This window comes from Molothrus aeneus, chromosome 24, assembly GCF_037042795.1.
Source record: "Molothrus aeneus isolate 106 chromosome 24, BPBGC_Maene_1.0, whole genome shotgun sequence".
In the NCBI taxonomy this organism is placed as follows: Eukaryota; Metazoa; Chordata; class Aves; order Passeriformes; family Icteridae; genus Molothrus; species Molothrus aeneus.
Window position 1 is genome coordinate 3,283,403 of NC_089669.1, and position 17,499 is coordinate 3,300,901.

Here is a 17,499-nt window from a genome sequence, read left to right on the forward strand (position 1 = left end):
ACAGTGACAACTCAGCTTTACCGTTTGCTTTAATTTAACGTTTTTCTCCAGCCCGTGCTGTAGGAAGGAGGGAAAACACAGCAGCCTCCCCCAGAGAGGGGAAAGGGCCAGCGAGCACTCGTGGCAACAGTGCAAGGGAGCCTTGTGTGACACAAGGACACAGCCACCTCCCCAGAAACACCCCTGGACGGCCTCTGTGGAGCCAGACACATCCTGTGCTGCTGCCCTCCACACCAGCCTGGGCCAAGGCAATAAATCAATAAATAAAGTCACGGTGCCTCACCAAAGGCACCTTTTTTTTTTCTTTCTTTTTTTTTCTTTTTTTTCTTTTTTTTCCACATTACAATGAGAGATGTTGGCATCACAGCATTTCCCAGCCTGGGCATTTGGCCACAGGCAGTTTCTCAGCACTCAGGAGAGGGCAGAGCCGTGGCCTGGGTGCCCCCAGCACCTCCCAAAGCCCAGCCCTGGGGCAGCACCTTGGAGCCCTCACCAGCACCCTGCTACATCTGCAGCTTGTTTGAGGTATATCACCCACCCCCTCCTTTACCTTGTGCAGCCAAAAAACAGTGCAAAAAACCCCCAAAAATCCCCCCCAACCCCTTGCTTACACCCCCAGTGATGAGATGAGCCTGTTTGAGAGGGAAGGACGGCAGCGAGGACCCCCGGGACCCCCCAGCCCCTCCTCAGGGACCACTCTGGGGGCTTTGGTCCATTAAATGTCCTGGCCCTGGGGCATTCCCTGCCCTGAGGCTGCCAAATGAATCCTGGGATGTGGATCAGCAGCACCGGCAGCCCTGGGGAGGGAAGGGGAAAGAAGGGAAGGGAAAAAGAGAAAAAAGGGAAAAAAAAGGAAGGAGAAGGTGGGAAAAGGGGGAAAAAGGGAAAGGCAGAAAAGAAAAAAGGGAAGGGAGGGAGGAAGGAGAGGAAGGAGAGGAAGGAAGGAGAGGAAGGAAGGAGAGGAAGGAAGGAGAGGAAGGAAGGAGAGGAAGGAAGGAGAGGAAGGAAGGAGAGGAAGGAAGGAGAGGAAGGAAGGAGAGGAAGGAGAGGAAGGAGAGAGGCTCAGCCCCCTCCCCAGAATGCACCCCCAGGGCAGCCCTGGGGAGCGAGGTGGGCTCAGCTCAGCTTCCCCCCGACGGCCACCGCTCGCCGGCAGAGCTCGGTGCCGCTGTCACACCCGGCCAGGGACGCGCTGCTCCCGGCCAAGGGGCTGCGGCAGTGGGTGACAGTCCAGCGGCGCAGCCGCCGCCCTTCCTCCCGCTCCTCCTCCTCCTCCAGCCGCAGGAGGCTCTCGGCGGACGCGCAGCCCCGCATGGCTGCCCCGGGGGGACGGCGGGCGGGCAGCTCCAGCTGCTCGAAGGACTCTGTGGACAGGATGCTGTCCTCGCTGACGGCGCTGCCGGGCCGGGCGCGGGGGCCCTGCGGCAGCGACACCTCCCCGAAAGCCCCAAAACCGCTCCCGGGGGGGGTCCCGGGGGGCTCGGCGCCGCCGCCCGAGGAGAATTTGCCGTTGTGTTTGAGGATTCCTTTCCTGCGGGCCGGCAGCCCCTGCGGGGCCGGGCAGGGCTCGGCGAACACGGGCCCGTCCAGGTCCAAGCTCCCCGCGTCCAGAACATCCCCGGAGTCGCTGCACTCCAGGGACGAGTAATACCCGGACTCCCTGGCCGAGGGCTTCTTCAGGATTCCCTTCCTGGGCGCCGCTCCCGCTGCTCCCGGCGGCTGCAAGAGCCGGGACAGCCCCGCGGGGGGACCCTCGCCACCCTCCCCGGCCGGGGCTCCAGGGCCGGGCACCTTCTGCTCCACAGAGTTCCTCTTCTTCAGGATGCCCTTGGGCCGCTTGAGGACGGACTTGGAGGGGTTCTCGGGCCCCGGGGGCACCTCCTGAAGGGCGTGCGAGATGTCGTTCTCCTTCTTGGATTTCTTGAGGGAGCGCTGGCGCTCCAGGGCCGCGCCGGGCAGGTGCTGCTTGAGGAAGCAGCGCACCTTGGAGCCGTTCTCCAGCAGGGGCCGCGAGGAGCGGCGCAGCCACTCGGCCACCGTGGCCAGCCGGGATTCGCCGTCCCGCAGCAGCTCCTCCTGCTCGCCCAGAGGCGTTTTGTAGCCCCAGTTGACCCACCAGTGCGTGGCGATGTCCTCGATGGTGGCGCGGCGCTCGGGGTTCACCATCAGCATCCAGCGGATCAGCCCGCAGGCGTCTGCGGGAGGAACGAGTCAGGAACGGGAGGGGACGCGGGGAGGGACAGGTCAGGAACGGGAGGGGACACGGGGAGGGGACAGGTCAGGAACGGGAGGGGACACGGGGAGGGGACAGGTCAGGCACAGGAGGGGACACGGGGAGGGACAGGTCAGGAACGGGAGGGGATGCAGGGAAGGGACAGGTCAGGCACAGGCAGGGACAGGTCAGGAACGGGAGGGGATGCAGGGAAGGGGGACACACAGGGGGACGGGGGTGTCCCTACCTGAGAGCTTTGTGGGCTCCCGGTAGTCCCCGCTCGTGATCTGCTTGACCAGAGTTTTGTAGTCGTGGCCATCAAAAGGCATCGTGCCGTGCACCAGGATGTAGAGGAGGACACCCAGGGACCAGCTGTCCACCTGGGAAAGGGACAGAGGAGCCTGGAGGGGACAGCAGGACCGGGCTGTCCTGGTCCCCACCCCAGCAGGGTCTCATCGGGACTCTCCGCAGCCACCAGGGAAGGGACAGAGTGTGGGGCAGGACCCCAGCACACCCAGCAACCCCACAGTGCCCGGGCTCAGGGGTCCTGTCGGCCCAAAATGCACTGGGAAAGCCCCAGAGCCATTCCCACACCCCGCAGGGAGGCAGAACCCACCTCGGGGCCCTTGTAGGGGCGCCCGTTGATGATCTCGGGGGACGCGTACAGGGGGCTGCCGCAGTAGGTCTGCAGGAGCTTGTCCTGCTGGAACACGTTGGACAGCCCGAAATCGGCGATCTGGGGGACAAACACAGCTGTCAGCCAGACCAAAGGCCCCTTGCCCAAAGGCCCCTTGCCCAAGTTCTCCTTTCCCAAAGCTCCCTTGCCCAAAGGCCCCTTCCCCAAAATCCCTTTCCCCAAGTTCCTGTTTCCCAAGCTCCCCTTTCCCAAGTTCCTCTTTCCCAAAGTTCCCTTTCTCCAAAGTCCCCTTCGCTAAGTTCCTCTTTGCCAAAATCTCCTTTTCCAAGTTCTCCTTTCCTAAAGCCCCCTTTCCCAAGTTCCCCTTTCCTAAAGCCCCTTTTCCCCAAAGTTCCTCTTTCCCAATGCCCCCTTTCCCAATGCCCCCTTTCCCAATGCCCCCTTTCCCAATGCCCCCTTTCCCAATGCCCCCTTTCCCAAGTTCCCCTTCTCCAAAGTCCCCTTCCCTAAGTTCCTCTTTGCCAAAATCTCCTTTTCCAAGTTCTCCTTTTCTAAAGCCCCCTTTTCCAAATCCCCCTTTTCTAAAGCCCCTTTTTCCCAAAGTTCCTCTTTCCCAAAGCCCCCTTTCTTAAGTCCCCTTTCCCAAGTTCCCTTTCTCCAAAGCCCCATTTCCTAAGTTCCCCTTTCCCAAAGGCCCATTTCTCAAGTTCCCCTTTCCCGAAATTCCCTTTCCCAAGTTCCCCCAGGGCTGAAAGCTCCCCTGGAGCTCTCCAGGGATAACCCTGCTCCAAGCCAGGGCTGCCCTTGGTTCTGAATCCCCTCAGCCTGGTTCTCCACCCCTGAGCTCGCTCCCGCTGCTCTCTGCCTCCCAAAAACGTCACCTCAGGAGCTGCCCTGCGGCGCTGGCAGCGGCAGCAGAGTGGGGAGGTGAGGCTGGAAGCGCTTCCAGGCTCTCCTCCAGCTCATTCCCAGCCACCCCGGGCTGCAGCGGTCCCCACCTCGCCCAGGTGCTCATTATCCTCATTAGAGCTGTCACCTCCCAGCCAGCACGCGCTTCCCTGGCTGCCCTCGAGCTCCCAGTTACTAAATTATCCCTGGTGGAGATAAACCCCGCTATCAGTGACCGCAGGGATGCCCAGGCCAGGCCCTGCCCTTCCTCCCTGGCAGAAATCACCACTGGGGGAGCTGGGATTTCCTGGCTGGCACACACAGAAAGCAGGAAAAGAGCCAGTGCTGATCAGGGCGCTCAGAATTTGCCCTTCTCATCCACCAGTGCTGATCAGGGCGCTCAGAATTTGCCCTTCTCATCCACCAGTGCTGATCAGGGCGCTCAGAATTTGCCCTTCTCATCCACCAGTGCTGATCTGGGCGCTCAGAATTTGCCCTTCTCATCCACCAGTGCTGATCTGGGCGCTCAGAATTTGCCCTTCTCATCCACCAGTGCTGATCTGGGCGCTCAGAATTTGCCCTTCTCATCCACCAGTGCTGATCTGGGCGCTCAGAATTTGCCCTTCTCATCCACCAGTGCTGATCTGGGCGCTCAGAATTTGCCATTCTCATCCACCAGTGCTGATCTGGGCGCTCAGAATTTGCCATTCTCATCCACCAGTGCTGATCTGGGCGCTCAGAATTTGCCATTCTCATCCACCAGTGCTGATCTGAGCACTCAGACTTTGCCATTCTATGCCAGTGCTGATCCGGGTGCTCAGACTTTGCCCTCTTATCAGCAGATAGGATCTGCTAAAGCCAACAGCAGTTACGGCTCCACCACATCTGCCAGGCTCTGCCAGCTCTCCACAGAGTTCCAGGGCGTGCCAGAGCTCAGCGCCCCGAGGGGACTGAGGCCCTGTGGGCACCTCCAGGCTGGGCAGCTCCCCCTGGGTGCCACCCCAGGCCCCTCACCTTGATGTTCCCGTTGGCATCCAGCAGGATGTTCTCCAGCTTCAGGTCCCGGTGCACGATCCCGTTCTGCGGGAAGAGAAGGGGTTAATTCGGGCAGGGTTGGAGGCAGGGAAAGTCCTGCACGCCTGGAGGTCACTGCCGGGCAGGGCAGGGCAAAGAGGAGCCACAAACAGCCCGGGTGTGGGCCTGGCATGGGTGGCCCAGCCTGGGTGGCACCAGCTGGGCAGCAGGAGCAGGGAGGTGCCAGCACCTCCTCCATTGTCACCAGCTGCGGCAGCACTCAGTGCCAGCCCCACCTGGGCACAGCTCCTGCTTGGGCAGGGCCTGCTGTGCCCAGCTGAGCCAGTCCCTGATCTGGTTTGGGGTCAGGAGCTGCCCTGACACCCCCTGATCCCACCGAGGGCTGGGGCACAGCCTGGGAGCATCCTACAGAGAGACCCTCGGGCTGGAGGCTCCTGCCAGGGCTCCATCCATACCCTGGGGAGGGTCCTACAGAGAGACCCTCGGGCTGGAGGCTCCTGCCAGGGCTCCATCCACACCCTCAGGAGGGTCCTGCCAGGGCTTCATCCATACCCTGGGGAGGGTCCTGCCAGGGCTCCATCCACACCCTCAGGAGGGTCCTGCCAGGGCTCCATCCACACCCTCAGGAGGGTCCTGCCAGGGCATCATCCATACCCTCAGGAGGGTCCTGCCAGGGCTCCATCCACACACAGGGAGGGTCCTGCCAGGGCATCACCCACACCTGGGGAGGGTCCTGGCAGGGCATTGTCCACACCTGAGGAGGGTCCTGCCAAGGCATCACCCACAGCCCCAGGGAGGTCCTGCCAGGGCTCCATTCACAGCCTGGGGAGGGTCCTGCAGCTTCACACTCCCATCAGGAACGGAACAGGTGACCCAGACAGGACAGGTGACCCAGGCTTGGCTTCCAGCCCCGAGGGCAGCTCTGGGTGTCTCCTTCTGCTCTGGAGGCAGGGGAGGTGACGATGCCAGGTCGGGTTAGTCACCCTCACACCGTGGCAGCCAGGCCAGGAGCTCCCAAAAGCTGCCGGGGCACTGCCACACCCTCGGGACTCAGGATCAGCCCTTGCGTGGGGAAGGTGCAGAGCCACGAGATCCTCTCAGCTCCCATGGGGCTGCAGGGAGGAGCTCGGGGAGCACATCCAGCAGGGAAACCCTTGGGAGGAGGGCTCAGGAACCCACCCTGCTGGGAAACCATTGGGAGGAGCACTTGGGAGCCCATCCCACCAGGAAACCATCAGGAGGAGGCTTCAGGAGCCCATCCAGCCCAGAATCCATTGGGAAACCATTGGGAGGAGCACTCAGGAGCCCATCCCATCGGGAAACCATTGGGAGGAGGGCTCGGGAGCCCATCCAGCCACTCTCCCACCAGGAAACCATTGGGAATCCCTCAGGAGAAGGGCTCAGGAGCCCATCCCACTGGGAAACCATCAGGAAACCATTGGGAGGGCTCAGGAGCCCATCCAGCCCAGAATCCATTGGGAAACCATCAGGAGGAGGGCCCAGGAGCCCATCCAGCCCCAAATCCATTGGGAGGAGCACCCAGGAGCCCATCCAGCTGGGAAACCATTGGAAGGAAGGCTCAGGAGCCCATCCAGCCTGGAATCCATCGGGAAACCATCAGAAGGAGGGCTCAGGAGCCCATCCAGCCACTCTCCCACCAGGAATCCATCGGGAGGAGGACACGGGAGCCCATCCCACCAGGAAACCACCAGGAAACCATCAGGAGGAGGGCTCAGGAGCCCATCCAGCCACTCTTCCACCGGGAAACCCCTGGGAAGCCCCAGGCAGGGCAGTGTCACCCACCCTGTGGCAGTGGTGTCACCCACCATGTGGCAGTGCCACCCACCCTGTGGCGGCGGTGCCACCCACCTTGTGGCAGTAGTAGACGGCAGACACGACCTGGCGGAAGAAGTGTCGCGCCTCCTGCTCCGAGAGCCGCTGTCTCTCGCTGATGTACTCGTACAGGTCGCCCTTGCTGGCGTATTCCATCACGATGACGATCTTGGCACTGTTCTCAAACACTGTGGGGCGCAGGAAAGGGTTAAAAGGGATCCCCAAACCTCGTTAGGGGATTCCTGTTAATGAGCAGGTGGAGCATTGATTGACCCTAACGCCAATCCCTGCCCTCAGTCTTGGGTTAAACGGGGACCTGCAGGTCAGGGGGGGCCACCAGAGCTGTCACCCACCCACAGCCCCCAGGGCCACCAGGGCTGCTGGCCCAGCAGCTGTGCCACCCCTGAGGCTCTGCCACCACCGAGGCTCTGCCACCAAGGCTGTGCCACCACCAAGGCTGTGCCACCACTGAGGTTGGGCCACCATAAAGGCTCTACCACCACCAGCTGTGCCACCACTGAGGCTGTGTTATCAGCAACTCTGCCACCACCAAGGCTGTGCCACCACAGAGGTTCTGTGCCATCACAAAGGCTCTGCCACCACTGAGGCTCTGGCAGCAGAAAGGCTCTGCCATCACTGGCTGTGCCACCACTGAGACTGTGCCACCACCAGATGTGCTAGCACAGCAGCTGTGCCACCATAGAGCTTGTGCCACCACCAAGGCTCTCCCACCACCAGCTGTGCCACCAGAAAGGCTCTGCCACCAGAAAGGCTCTGCCTCTGCCACCACCGAGGCTCTGCCTCTGCCACCACCAAGGCTCTGTCCCCACAGGTGACTCAGGCGTGCTGTCTTTGCTTGAACCCCGGCCAAGGGGAAGGTGACAGCGCCGGCACAGCCGTGACCTTCCTGCCCGCTCCCATCGCTCCCAAAAAAGGCTCTGCTGGAGCCAGGAGCGATTTTTTGTGGGTTTTTTTTTTCCTGTTTTTAGCGAGGCAGCCTCGGTGGTTTTGGATTCCAGGCTCAGCTGTGAGTCAGCCCTCGCAAACAGCGCGGAGGAGCTGCCAGCCCCGCTCGCCTTTGTTTGCAGGACAAAAGGGCCCTGGATCCCTCACAAACACCGGGAGCAGGAGCAGAACCAGCCCCAGGAAAGGCTCAGCCCAAGGATCTGCTAAGCCTGACCCAGCTGCGGGTTTAGGCTTAGTCTGGTTCTGGTTCAATTTGCCCTGGGTTATCCCCAAGCCCAGCCCTGGCCATAAAGCCGAGCCCGGCAGCACCAGGAACTCTCCCAGCAGATGTGGTTTGGTTTTCCAGCGCTCCAGGGGAGGGAATGAGGAGGACTGAGATTAAATTAAACCCTGCCTCGGGCTCAGAGCAGATCCAGGGAGATGCCAGAATCTCCGGGATGAGCCACACTCAGCCTCCCTGCACAGCCCCAAAAATCCTCATTTGTGAGCAGGGGCTGAATGTGGGTTTTGGAATTCACCAAAATCCACCAAAATCCACAGGGAGCAGGGGCTGAATGTCCAAAATCCACATTTGTGAGCAGGGGTTAAATGTGGATTTTGGAAACCACCAAAATCCACATTTGTGACCAGGGAGCAGGGGCTGAGTGTCCAAAATCCACATTTGTGAGCAGAGACCAGGGGTTAAGTGTGGGTTTTGGAATCGACCAAAATCCACATTTGTGAGGAGGGAGCAGGGGCTAAATGTGGATTTTGGGAGACACCCTGGGGCTCTGCAGGGAGGCTGAGCAGGGAGCAGGGGCTGAGTGTCCAAAATCCACATTTGTGAGCAGGGAGCAGGGGCTGAGTGCCCAAAATCCACATTTGCAGCTGGATTCCCTGTCTGGGAAGGAGGGGATGGGACAGGAAGGGCCATTTCTGGAGCAGGTATTTCCCCTCGCTGGGGAAAACACAGAAACACAGCCCGGGAGCATCGGGAGTGGCCAGAAACAGGAGCCAGGTCCTGGAAGGGAGGAGAGGGCTGGGCTAAACCCACCCAAACCGAGCCCAAAACCCACCCCAAAGAGCCCCCAGGGGTACCCACCCCATTCCAGAGGCTGGGATCGTGGAAAAGGGAAGGGAGAGGAGGCCTCACCTTCGTGCACAGCGATGATGTGGGGGTGGTTGAGGGAGGACATGATCTCGATCTCCCTGCGGATGTGGACGAGGTCCTGCTCATCCTTGATTTTGTCCTTCCGGATGGATTTGATGGCCACCTGTGGGGGAGCAGCACGGAGGGGGCTGTGAGCTCCCCAGGGAAGGGATTCCATCCTCCCCTCTTCTGGGAAACACCAGAAACACCACAAACACCATCCCCAGGAGCTGAGCAGGGCAGCTCCATGGAAACAGCGCCCAGAAAAGCCAATTTTACCCTTTTGGGGTTTATCCTTCCCAAATCCTGCTGCTGAACACCAGGGGGAAGCTGCCCCTGAGGGACACCTGTGACATCTCCTCATTTTTGGGGCTCTCTGAGCCTCCTCCCAGGTAGCCCAGATGTGATTGTTGGGGCTCCCCAGGATTTCTCCATCAGGTAGCCCCGCTCCAGATTTTTGGGAGCCCAGCTCTGGTTTTTAGGGCTCTCCAAGATTCCTCCATCAGGCAGATCTGCTCCTGATTTTCGGGGCTCCCTGAGCTCTATCAGGCAGCACAGCCCAGATTTTTGGGGCTCCCCAAACCTCATCCCACAGGTAGCCCAGCCCTGCTCCTCATTTTTGGGGCTCCTCCATCAGGCAAACCTGCTCCTGATTTTTGGGGCTCCCTGAGCCTCTTCCCAGGTAGCCCAGCCCTGACTTTTGGGGCTCCCCATGACTCCTCCGGGGTAGCCCAGCCCTGATTTTTGGAGGCTCCTCGAGCCTCCTTCCAGGTACCCCAGCCCTGATTTTTGGGGCTCCCTGATCCTCCTCTATCAGGCAGCACAGCTGTGATTTTTGGGGCTCCCCAAGGCTCCTCCTCTCAGGTAGCCCAGCCCTGATTTTTGGGGCTCTCTGAGCCTCCTCCCAGGCAGCCCTGGTCCTGATTTTTGGGGCTCCCAGGATTCCCCTATCTGGCAGCCCAGCCCTGATTTTTGGGGGCTCTTTGAGCCTCCTCCCAGGCAGCCCAGCCCTGATTTTTGGGGCTCCCCAGGACTCCTCCATCAGGCAGCACAGCCCTGATTTTTCGGGCTCCCTGAGCCTCCTCCCAGGTGACTCAGATGCGATTTTTGGGGCTGCCCAGGACTCCTCCTCTCAGGTCACACAGCCCCGATTTTTGGGAGCCCAAGCCTCCTCCCGGGAAGCCCATCCTGGATTTCTGGGGCTCCCCAAGGCTCCTCCTCTCAGGTAGCACAGCCCCGATTTTTGAGGCTCCCTGAGCCTCTTCCCAGGCAGCCCTGGTCCTGATTTTTGGGGCTCCCTGATTCTCCTCTATCAGACAGCACAGCCCCGATTTTTGGGAGCCCAAGCCTCCTCCCGGGAAGCCCATCCTGGATTTTTGGGGCTCCTCGAGCCTCCCCCCTCAGCTCACACAGCCCCTCTCCCGATTTTGGGGCTTGGCAGTGATCGTGCCCTGCCTCAGGAATGTGCCCAGCACGCAGAACTCGGGAGATAACAACAACAACCACAACAACCACAACAGCAGCAGCAGCGGCCAATTCCTGACGTCGGGAAAAAGGAATAAAACCCCCACACCTCGCTTTTTTGTTGGTTTTGTTTTTAGCCTCTAAACGCTTCATTTCTACGAGCAGGAGAAAGTTTGGGTGATGAATGAAGCAGATCCCCCTCGGAAGGGGGTGGGAGACCCGGAGTTTTCCAGGCTTTCCTTGGCGTTTTCAGCTTTTCCTCCACGAGGAGATTGAAAAGGGAGGAGAAAGAGATGGGGTAAGAAAAGCCGCCCTCTAATCCCCTTTCAAAGGGGCTGCGGGCACACAAAGCTCTCCCAGGGCTGAATTTACAACTGAATCCACCAGAACCTTTTCATTTTTTTTCCTTTTTTTTTTTTTTTTTCTCTTTTTTTCTTCTTTTCCCCTCCCAGACAAGAATGCGGAACAGTTTTAATCCCGTCAAGGGACCCTCGCTCCGGTCTCCCAGCAACGGGAGAGGGGCCCCGGAGCCGGGGCGGCCCCCGAGGGGCGGGAGGGATGCTCAGCCCCGTCCCTGCCATGCAGGGGCCTTGCAAACCTCGCTCCTCAAAGCCCGGCCCAGCGGGCAGCTGGGCTTTGCTAAGCCAGGCCTGAGCCCCCCGCAGCAGGTGCTAAACCAGCGAGGCTTCTCTGAAAGGGGGCTCAGATGGGCACCTGAGGTCCTTTCTTGGCCCTAAATCCCATTTTTGTGGACCCAAATCTCATTTTTGTAGCCCCAAATCCCATTCTTGTGCCTCCAAGCCCCATTTCTCTAGCCCCAAACCCCATTTTTGGTGGCCCCAAACCCCATTTTTGGTGGCCCCAAACCCCATTTTCGTACACCCAAATCCCATTTTTCTGGCTCCAAAACCCATTTTCTGGCCCCAAACCCCATTTTTCTGTGGCCCCAAACCCCATTCTTGTAGCTCTAAGCCCCATTTCTGTGGCCCCAAACCCCATTTTTCTGTAGCCCCAAACCCCATTTTACTGGGGCCCCAAACCCCATTTTTCTGGGGCCCCAAACCCCATTTTTCTGGGGCCCCAAACCCCATTTTTCTGGGGCCCCAAACCCCATTTTTCTGGGGCCCCAAACCCCATTTTTCTGGGGCCCCAAACCCCATTTTTCTGGGGCCCCAAACCCCATTTTTCTGGCCCAGCCAGGGCAGGAATTGCTCCTGGAGGATCCAGCACGTGGATCCAGCGGACTCTGCCCAGGAGAAGTTCAACAACGCCGGCCCAAGTTTCTCGCTACAGCAATTCTGGAAGCGTTCAACGCTTCTGGGAAGCCCAGCCAGGTTTCCTTTCCCCTGACCTTTGCTTTACAGGTTAAATTTTAACAATATTTTCGCTGCTGCCCCAGTTCCCTGAGCCTTGCAGATCCTTCCTGCAGCCAGGCAACCTCCCAGATTCCTGCTGCCTCCTGCAAAGCAAAATGCCCCACAATTTTGGGGCATTTTGGGGCATTTTTGGAGCATTTCCTTGCTGCCTCCTGCAAAGCCTGACACCCTGCCCAGCAGCCAAAATTTTGGGGCATTTTGGGCCATTTTTGGAGCATTTCCTTGCTGCCTCCTGCAAAGCCTGACACCCAGCCCAGCAGCCAAAATTTTGGGGCGTTTTGGGCCATTTTTGGAGCATTTCCTTGCTGCCTCCTGCAAAGCCTGACACCCAGCCCAGCAGCCAAAATTTTGGGGCGTTTTGGGCCATTTTTGGAGCATTTCCTTGCTGCCTCCTGCAAAGCCTGACACCCAGCCCAGCAGCCAAAATTTTGGGGCGTTTTGGGGCATTTTGGGCCATTTTTGAGCATTTCCTTGCTGCCTCCTGCAGAGCCTGACACCCTGCCCAGCAGCCACAATTTTGGGGCATTTTGGGGCATTTTTGGAGCATTTCCTTGCTGCCTCCTGCAAAGCCTGACACCCAGCCCAGCAGCCAAAATTTTGGGGCGTTTTGGGGCATTTTGGAGCATTTTAGAGCATTTCCTTGCCGTCCCAGCCTCTCACACCCCCAAAATTCCGAGCCAGGGCTCAGGCCAAGAACCACAATCCATAAAAAAGACGGAGCAGCTCCAGGAGATGCCCCTGGCTGGATCCAGCACCATCCCAAAACTGTGACCTGCAGGCACAGGTGGAGCTGTCCCATCCTCCCCCAGGGGTGCCAAGCAGGGATTTGTTCCCAAATTCTCCCTGCCCAAGGGGTTTGGGAGCAGAGGGAGGGAAAAAGGCCACCCTGGAGCTGGGGACAGGCAGTGGCACAGGAGAAACAGCCCAGAAACGCCCCTGGAGCTCGGGAGAGCTTTCCAAGTCAAAAAAGGGCTTTGAATTCCAAGGTTTTGGGGGCAGAACAGGTATTTTCAGCAGCTGCTGAAAGATGCATGAGGTTGCAACCCCAGGCAGCGCTTCAGAAGTTGTTCCAGACTGCTTGGGGAAACTGGGGTTTAAACTGGGATTTAAATTGGGATTTAAATTGGGATTTAAATTGGGATTTACATCCAGCCGGGAACGGAGCAGGGTCGGGCCCTTCCCGCAGATCAAAGGAGGCTCTGGAATATTCCAGGTGCTGCTTTCCCGGCTCCGAGTGGCGCTGGGGACACCGGGAGAGTCCCACGGGAGGTCCCCGGGCGTGTTTGGCTTGGCTGAGGGCCAGGGATGGGGAACCGGGCTGGGAAAAACTCCGGGCTGGGAGGGAAAAAAGAGAAAAGAGCCCCGAGGCTGCTCGGGATACAGGTGGGGGGAAAGGGGAGGGAAAAAGGGAAGGGGAATAGAAAAGGAGGGGGGAGAATATAAATAGAAAGGGAAGGGGGGCAAATATGAAAAGGGAAGGGGGGAAATAAAGGGGGAAGAAGAAAAATAAAAATAAAGGGGGAAGAAGAAAAATAAAAATAAAGGGGGAAGAAGAAAAATAAAAATAAAGGGGGAAGGGAAAAAATAAAAAGGGAAAGGGAAAAATAAAAAGGGAAAGGGAAAGTAGAAATAAGAAAGGAAAGTAAAAGAAAAAGAGGAAAGTAAAATAAAAGGGGAAAATAAAAGAAAGGGGGGGAAGTAAAAAAAGGGGAAAAGTAAAAATAAAAAAAAAGGGGGGGGGGGAAGTGAAGGGAAAAAAAGAGAAGGGGGGGAAAAAGAGAAGGGGGGGAAACCAACCAACAATTCCCTCCCCACCTGATATTGCAGGGATTTTTGTAAGGATTGGGGAAGGCACTGAGCAGGAGCATCACTTCAGATAAAGGATTCCTAACAGGAAAAAAAAAAAAAAAAGGATTTTTCCCAGACAAATAATTCATGGAAGTCCCAAAACATCCTCCAGCTGCTGGAGCCTGGAATTTCCTGTCACCTTCCGAGCAAATCAGCCTGCCCTGAGTGCAGGGATCGGAAAATTCAGGGAGGAACGAGAAATGCGGGGCGGTGAAAGGAGCGGGATCAACACCCAGCGCCTCTGTCAGAGGCGATTCCCGCTTCGCCAGAGGCCAAAAATCCCCGTGGATGGAGCAGCTCCAGCTTTTCAGCCCCAGCCGGTGCCGCGAGGCGATCCCTCACATTTTGGGAAGCGAAAACCACTCGGGGAAGGAGCAGAACAACAGCGGAGCTCGGGATAAAGCTGCAGATGAAGGCGGCTCGGAAACGCTGAAGGAATTTGTGGGGAGAGGAGAGATTTTGGGGTTTGGAGTCTCCTGCTCCTCCAGCAGGGCCGGGGAGGGGCTGCTGAGCAGAACCTTGGATTTTCTGCCGCCTTGATTGAGGGCTCCGTGGCCCGTGGGTTGGATTTGCGTGAAAACAGAGCGATCCCGAGGGGTTTGCAGGGAACGGAGATTTCCGAGCTGCAGGTGCGGGCAGGGGAAGGAGAATTCGCTCGCCCGTGCCGAGGGGAGGGGATCCGTGCAGCTCTGGGGGTGGAAGTTGCATTTCCAGGCCCTGATTATGCAGCAAAGCAGCGGCTCGGATGGGCAGAGCTGCCTTCGGATCCGATTTCATCGAGATCATCGTTTCATCAAGGAAAGCGGCGGATTCGCCGCTTTTCCCCCGGCGTGTCCCCGTGGGATGGCGCTGATCCCATCTCAGCCCCTGGCAGGGCCAGTCCGGCCACTCGCAGCTCATCCCCCCTGCTCAGGCCGGGTTCCGAGGGGTTTTGGGGTCTCTCCCACCCTCCCAGGCTGGGGGTTCATGTCCGAGGTGGAATCTTTGCAGATTCCCACAGGACACAGCAGCACCGGGGGTTCCGTCCCGGGGTTTCAATATTTGGGGGTTCAATCCTGGCGGTTCAACCCTGGGGGATTCAATTTTTGGTGTTCAGCCCTGGGGATTTCAGTCCTGTGGGTTCAGTCCCAGGAGTTCAGCCCTGGGGGTTCAACCCCGGGGATTCAACCCTGAATGTTCAGTCCTGGGGGTTCAATCCCGGGGGTTCAGTACCGGGGGGTTCAGTTTTTAGGGTTCAGTCCTGGGGGGTTCAATCTCAGGGGTTCAATTTTTGGGGTTCAGTCCTGGGGGGTTCAATCCCGGGGGGTTCAACCCTGAATATTCAGTCCTAGGGGTTCAATTTTTGGGGTTCAATCCCCCTTTTTCCCGAGGAAATCTGAGCTGGGCTGAGCCGGAGCCACTTTCCCGCCGCGGCCTGGGGTGAGTCAGGATTTTGGCTGCACCCCGGGTGCCCCACACCGTGAGAAAGGCAAACCCAGGGTGAGAGGAAGGGAAAAACCCTTCAGCCTGGAGTGCGCTGTTTGCTTTGGCGGCCGCGTCCCCGCCCGCTCCTTCCCCCAGGAAGCGCCACCGCGGTCAAGTGGGCGAGAGGAGCCGCAGCCCCCCGGGACGAGGGGGGCGAGACCCCTCGGGGGTGCCCCCGGCCCCGCTGAGCCCCCCCTGAAACACGGCAGGGGCAGAGCCGCAGCTTCCCGCAGGCTGCGTGGGGAGCGGGGCCCGGCCGGGGCTGCGGAGAGACGGGAGCGGCGGCACCGGGGAGGCACCGGGGGCTGCACCGGGCTGGGGATGCACCGGGAGAGGCACCGGGGGCTGCACCGGGCCGGGGATACAACGGGGATGCACCGGGAGAGGCACCGGGAGAGGCACCGGGCCGGGGATACAACGGGGGCTGCACCGAGGGACGAAATGCTCGGAGCGGGGGATGCTCGGGGGTCCGTGAGGATGCTCCGGGAACGGATTGAAGGCGGCAGCACCGGAGGGGGAGGCAGCCGGGCCAGGCTGCGGGAAGCGGGGGCAGCTCGGGGACCGCCGAAAACCACGGCGGGGATGCAGCGGGGACAGCGAGGGACGCACCGAACCGGGGGGGGGGGGACACACCGGGAAAAAACTACAGCAAATCCCAGGGAAAAATGGCACCAAATCCCAGGGGAAAATGGCACCAAATCCTAGGGGAAAACTGCTTCCAAACCCAGGGAAAAATCACCCAAATCCAGTGAAAAACTGCAGCAGAGGACAGAGAGGGACGCACCGAACCGGGGGGGGGACACACGGACGGACGCACGGACCGGGGTATACACCGGGGACAGGGGATGCTCGGGGACCCCTCACGGTGACGATGCCCCCCCAAGGGGATCCTTACCAGCTTCCCGGAGCGCTCCCGAGCTTTCTTCACCTTCCCGTAGGTTCCTTTGCCCAGCGTTTCCAGGAACTCGTAGCGGTGCTTGAGGTTGTGTTTGTGGTGGTGCCGCTTCACCGCCTGCTTCTTCATCAGCGGCCGCGGCGATTTGATCAGCCCCTCGGCCAGCGAGGAACCGGGGCCGGCCCCGGGCCCTGCCGCCCCCTCCATCCCGATCCCGGCTCCGGTTCCGCCGCCTCCCGGCTCGGCCCCACCGATAAAGGCGGCGGCGGCTCCGGCGGCCGCGCCCCCCCGCGCCCATTGGCGGCTGCCGGGGCCGCCCCGAGCGGGGCTGGGACGGGAACGGGGCGGGGGACGGCAGCGGGGAGACCCCCACGGGCAGCGCTGGGAACGGGGAACCCACGGGGAAGGCGTGGGAGAGAGACGGGGAGCACCCCAAAAAAATTGGGGTGAGGGAGGGGGTGTGGAGAGGGGGGGAAAGGGAATTAAGGGGGTAAAGGGGGTGTGGATAAGGGGTGGAAGAGGGAATCCAGGGCACAAAGGGGGCACAGGGCTGTGGAGAGGGGGGGCAGAGGGAATTCAGGGGGCAAAAGGGGACACGGGGGTGAAATAGAGATGTGGAGAGGGGGGAAGAGGGAATCCAGGGGATGAAGGGGGTGTGGAGAGGGGGGGAAAAGGGAATCCAGGCACAGGGTGTGGAGAGGGGGGCACGGGGAATTCAGGGGACAAAGGGGGGACACGGGGGTGTTTCCAGGCTGGGGATTTTCCAGGGGATGGTGCAGGGAGGGATTTTCACCCAAAGGTTGGGAAGAGGGGCAGGCCCAGAGTGCTGGGAGGGGCAGAGGGGGTTTGGGAGTGCCAGGACAAGGGGGAATGGGTTGACAGTGACTGAGGGCAGGGTTAGATGGGATATTGGGATGAAATTCCTCCTGTGAGGGTGGGCAGGCCCTGGCACAGGTGCCCCTGGATCCCTGGAAGTGCCCAAGGCCAGGTTGGGCAGGGCTTGGAGCAGCCTGGGATAGTGGGAGGTGTCCCTGCCATGGCACTGGGTGATGTTTAAGGTTCCTTCCAGCCCAAACCATTCCATAATTCCATCATGGGGAGCAGAGCACCTGGATGTCCCACTGGGGGCAGAGGGACATGTACAGCCAGGCAGGATTTGCTGTGAGGAGTCCCAGGCACCCAGATCCCAGGAAAAAACTGCAGCAAATCCCAGGGAAAAACTGCACCCAAACCAGAGGAAAAATGCACAAAATCCCAGGGAGAAACTGCACCAAATCTCAGGGGAAAACTGCAGCAAATCCCAGGGGAAAACTTCATCCAAACCTAAAGAAAAACTGCACCCAAATCCAGGGGAAAACTGCACCCAAACCCAAGGAAAAACTACACCCAAACCCAAGGAAAACCCACCCAAATCCCAGGGAAAAACTGCACCAAATCCCAGGGAACAATTGCACCAAATCCCAGGAAAGAACCACCCAAACCCAGGGAAAAAATACACCCAAACCCAGGGGAAAAACTGCACCAAATCCCAGGGAAAAATGGCACCAAATCCCAGGGGAAGCCTGCACCAAATCCTAGGGGAAAACTGCTGCCAAACCCAGGGAAAAATCCCCCAAACCCAGTGAAAAACTGCACCCAAACTCAGGGAACAACTGCACCAAATCCCAGGGAAAAAGTGAATCAAATCCCAGGAAAGAACCACCCAAACTCAGGGAAAAACTGCACCCAAACCCAGGGAGAAACTGCATCCAA

The 17,499-nt window shown here is 59.4% G+C and overlaps 1 protein-coding gene across 1 annotated transcript; it reads right to left on the bottom strand.

The window, feature by feature from the left end:
- Window positions 1-584: 584 nt before the first annotated feature.
- On the bottom strand, window positions 585-15,989 carry NUAK2 (NUAK family kinase 2). Its single transcript, XM_066565372.1, has 7 exons — window positions 15,748-15,989; window positions 8,704-8,824; window positions 6,642-6,793; window positions 4,752-4,817; window positions 2,829-2,948; window positions 2,460-2,592; window positions 585-2,195 (listed from the first exon to the last, which is right to left on the bottom strand). Exons 1-7 carry the CDS (start codon window positions 15,952-15,954, stop codon window positions 1,117-1,119), a joined length of 1,878 nt encoding a protein of 625 aa, XP_066421469.1. The 5' UTR covers window positions 15,955-15,989; the 3' UTR covers window positions 585-1,116.
- Between the last annotated feature and the right edge of the window lie 1,510 nt (window positions 15,990-17,499).

What these genes read in the sequence shown, in the direction of transcription:
- NUAK2 (XM_066565372.1), bottom strand. Translation starts at nt 15,954, where the DNA reads ATGGAGGGGGCGGCAGGGCCCGGGGCCGGCCCCGGTTCCTCGCTGGCC. An exon ending in GGGAGCGCTCCGGGAAGCTG is followed by an intron (nt 8,825 to 15,747) that starts GTAAGGATCCCC and finishes GCTCCCCCACAG; the next exon opens with GTGGCCATCAAATCCATCCG. An exon ending in GCCCCTACAAGGGCCCCGAG is followed by an intron (nt 2,593 to 2,828) that starts GTGGGTTCTGCC and finishes TCCCTTTCCCAG; the next exon opens with GTGGACAGCTGGTCCCTGGG.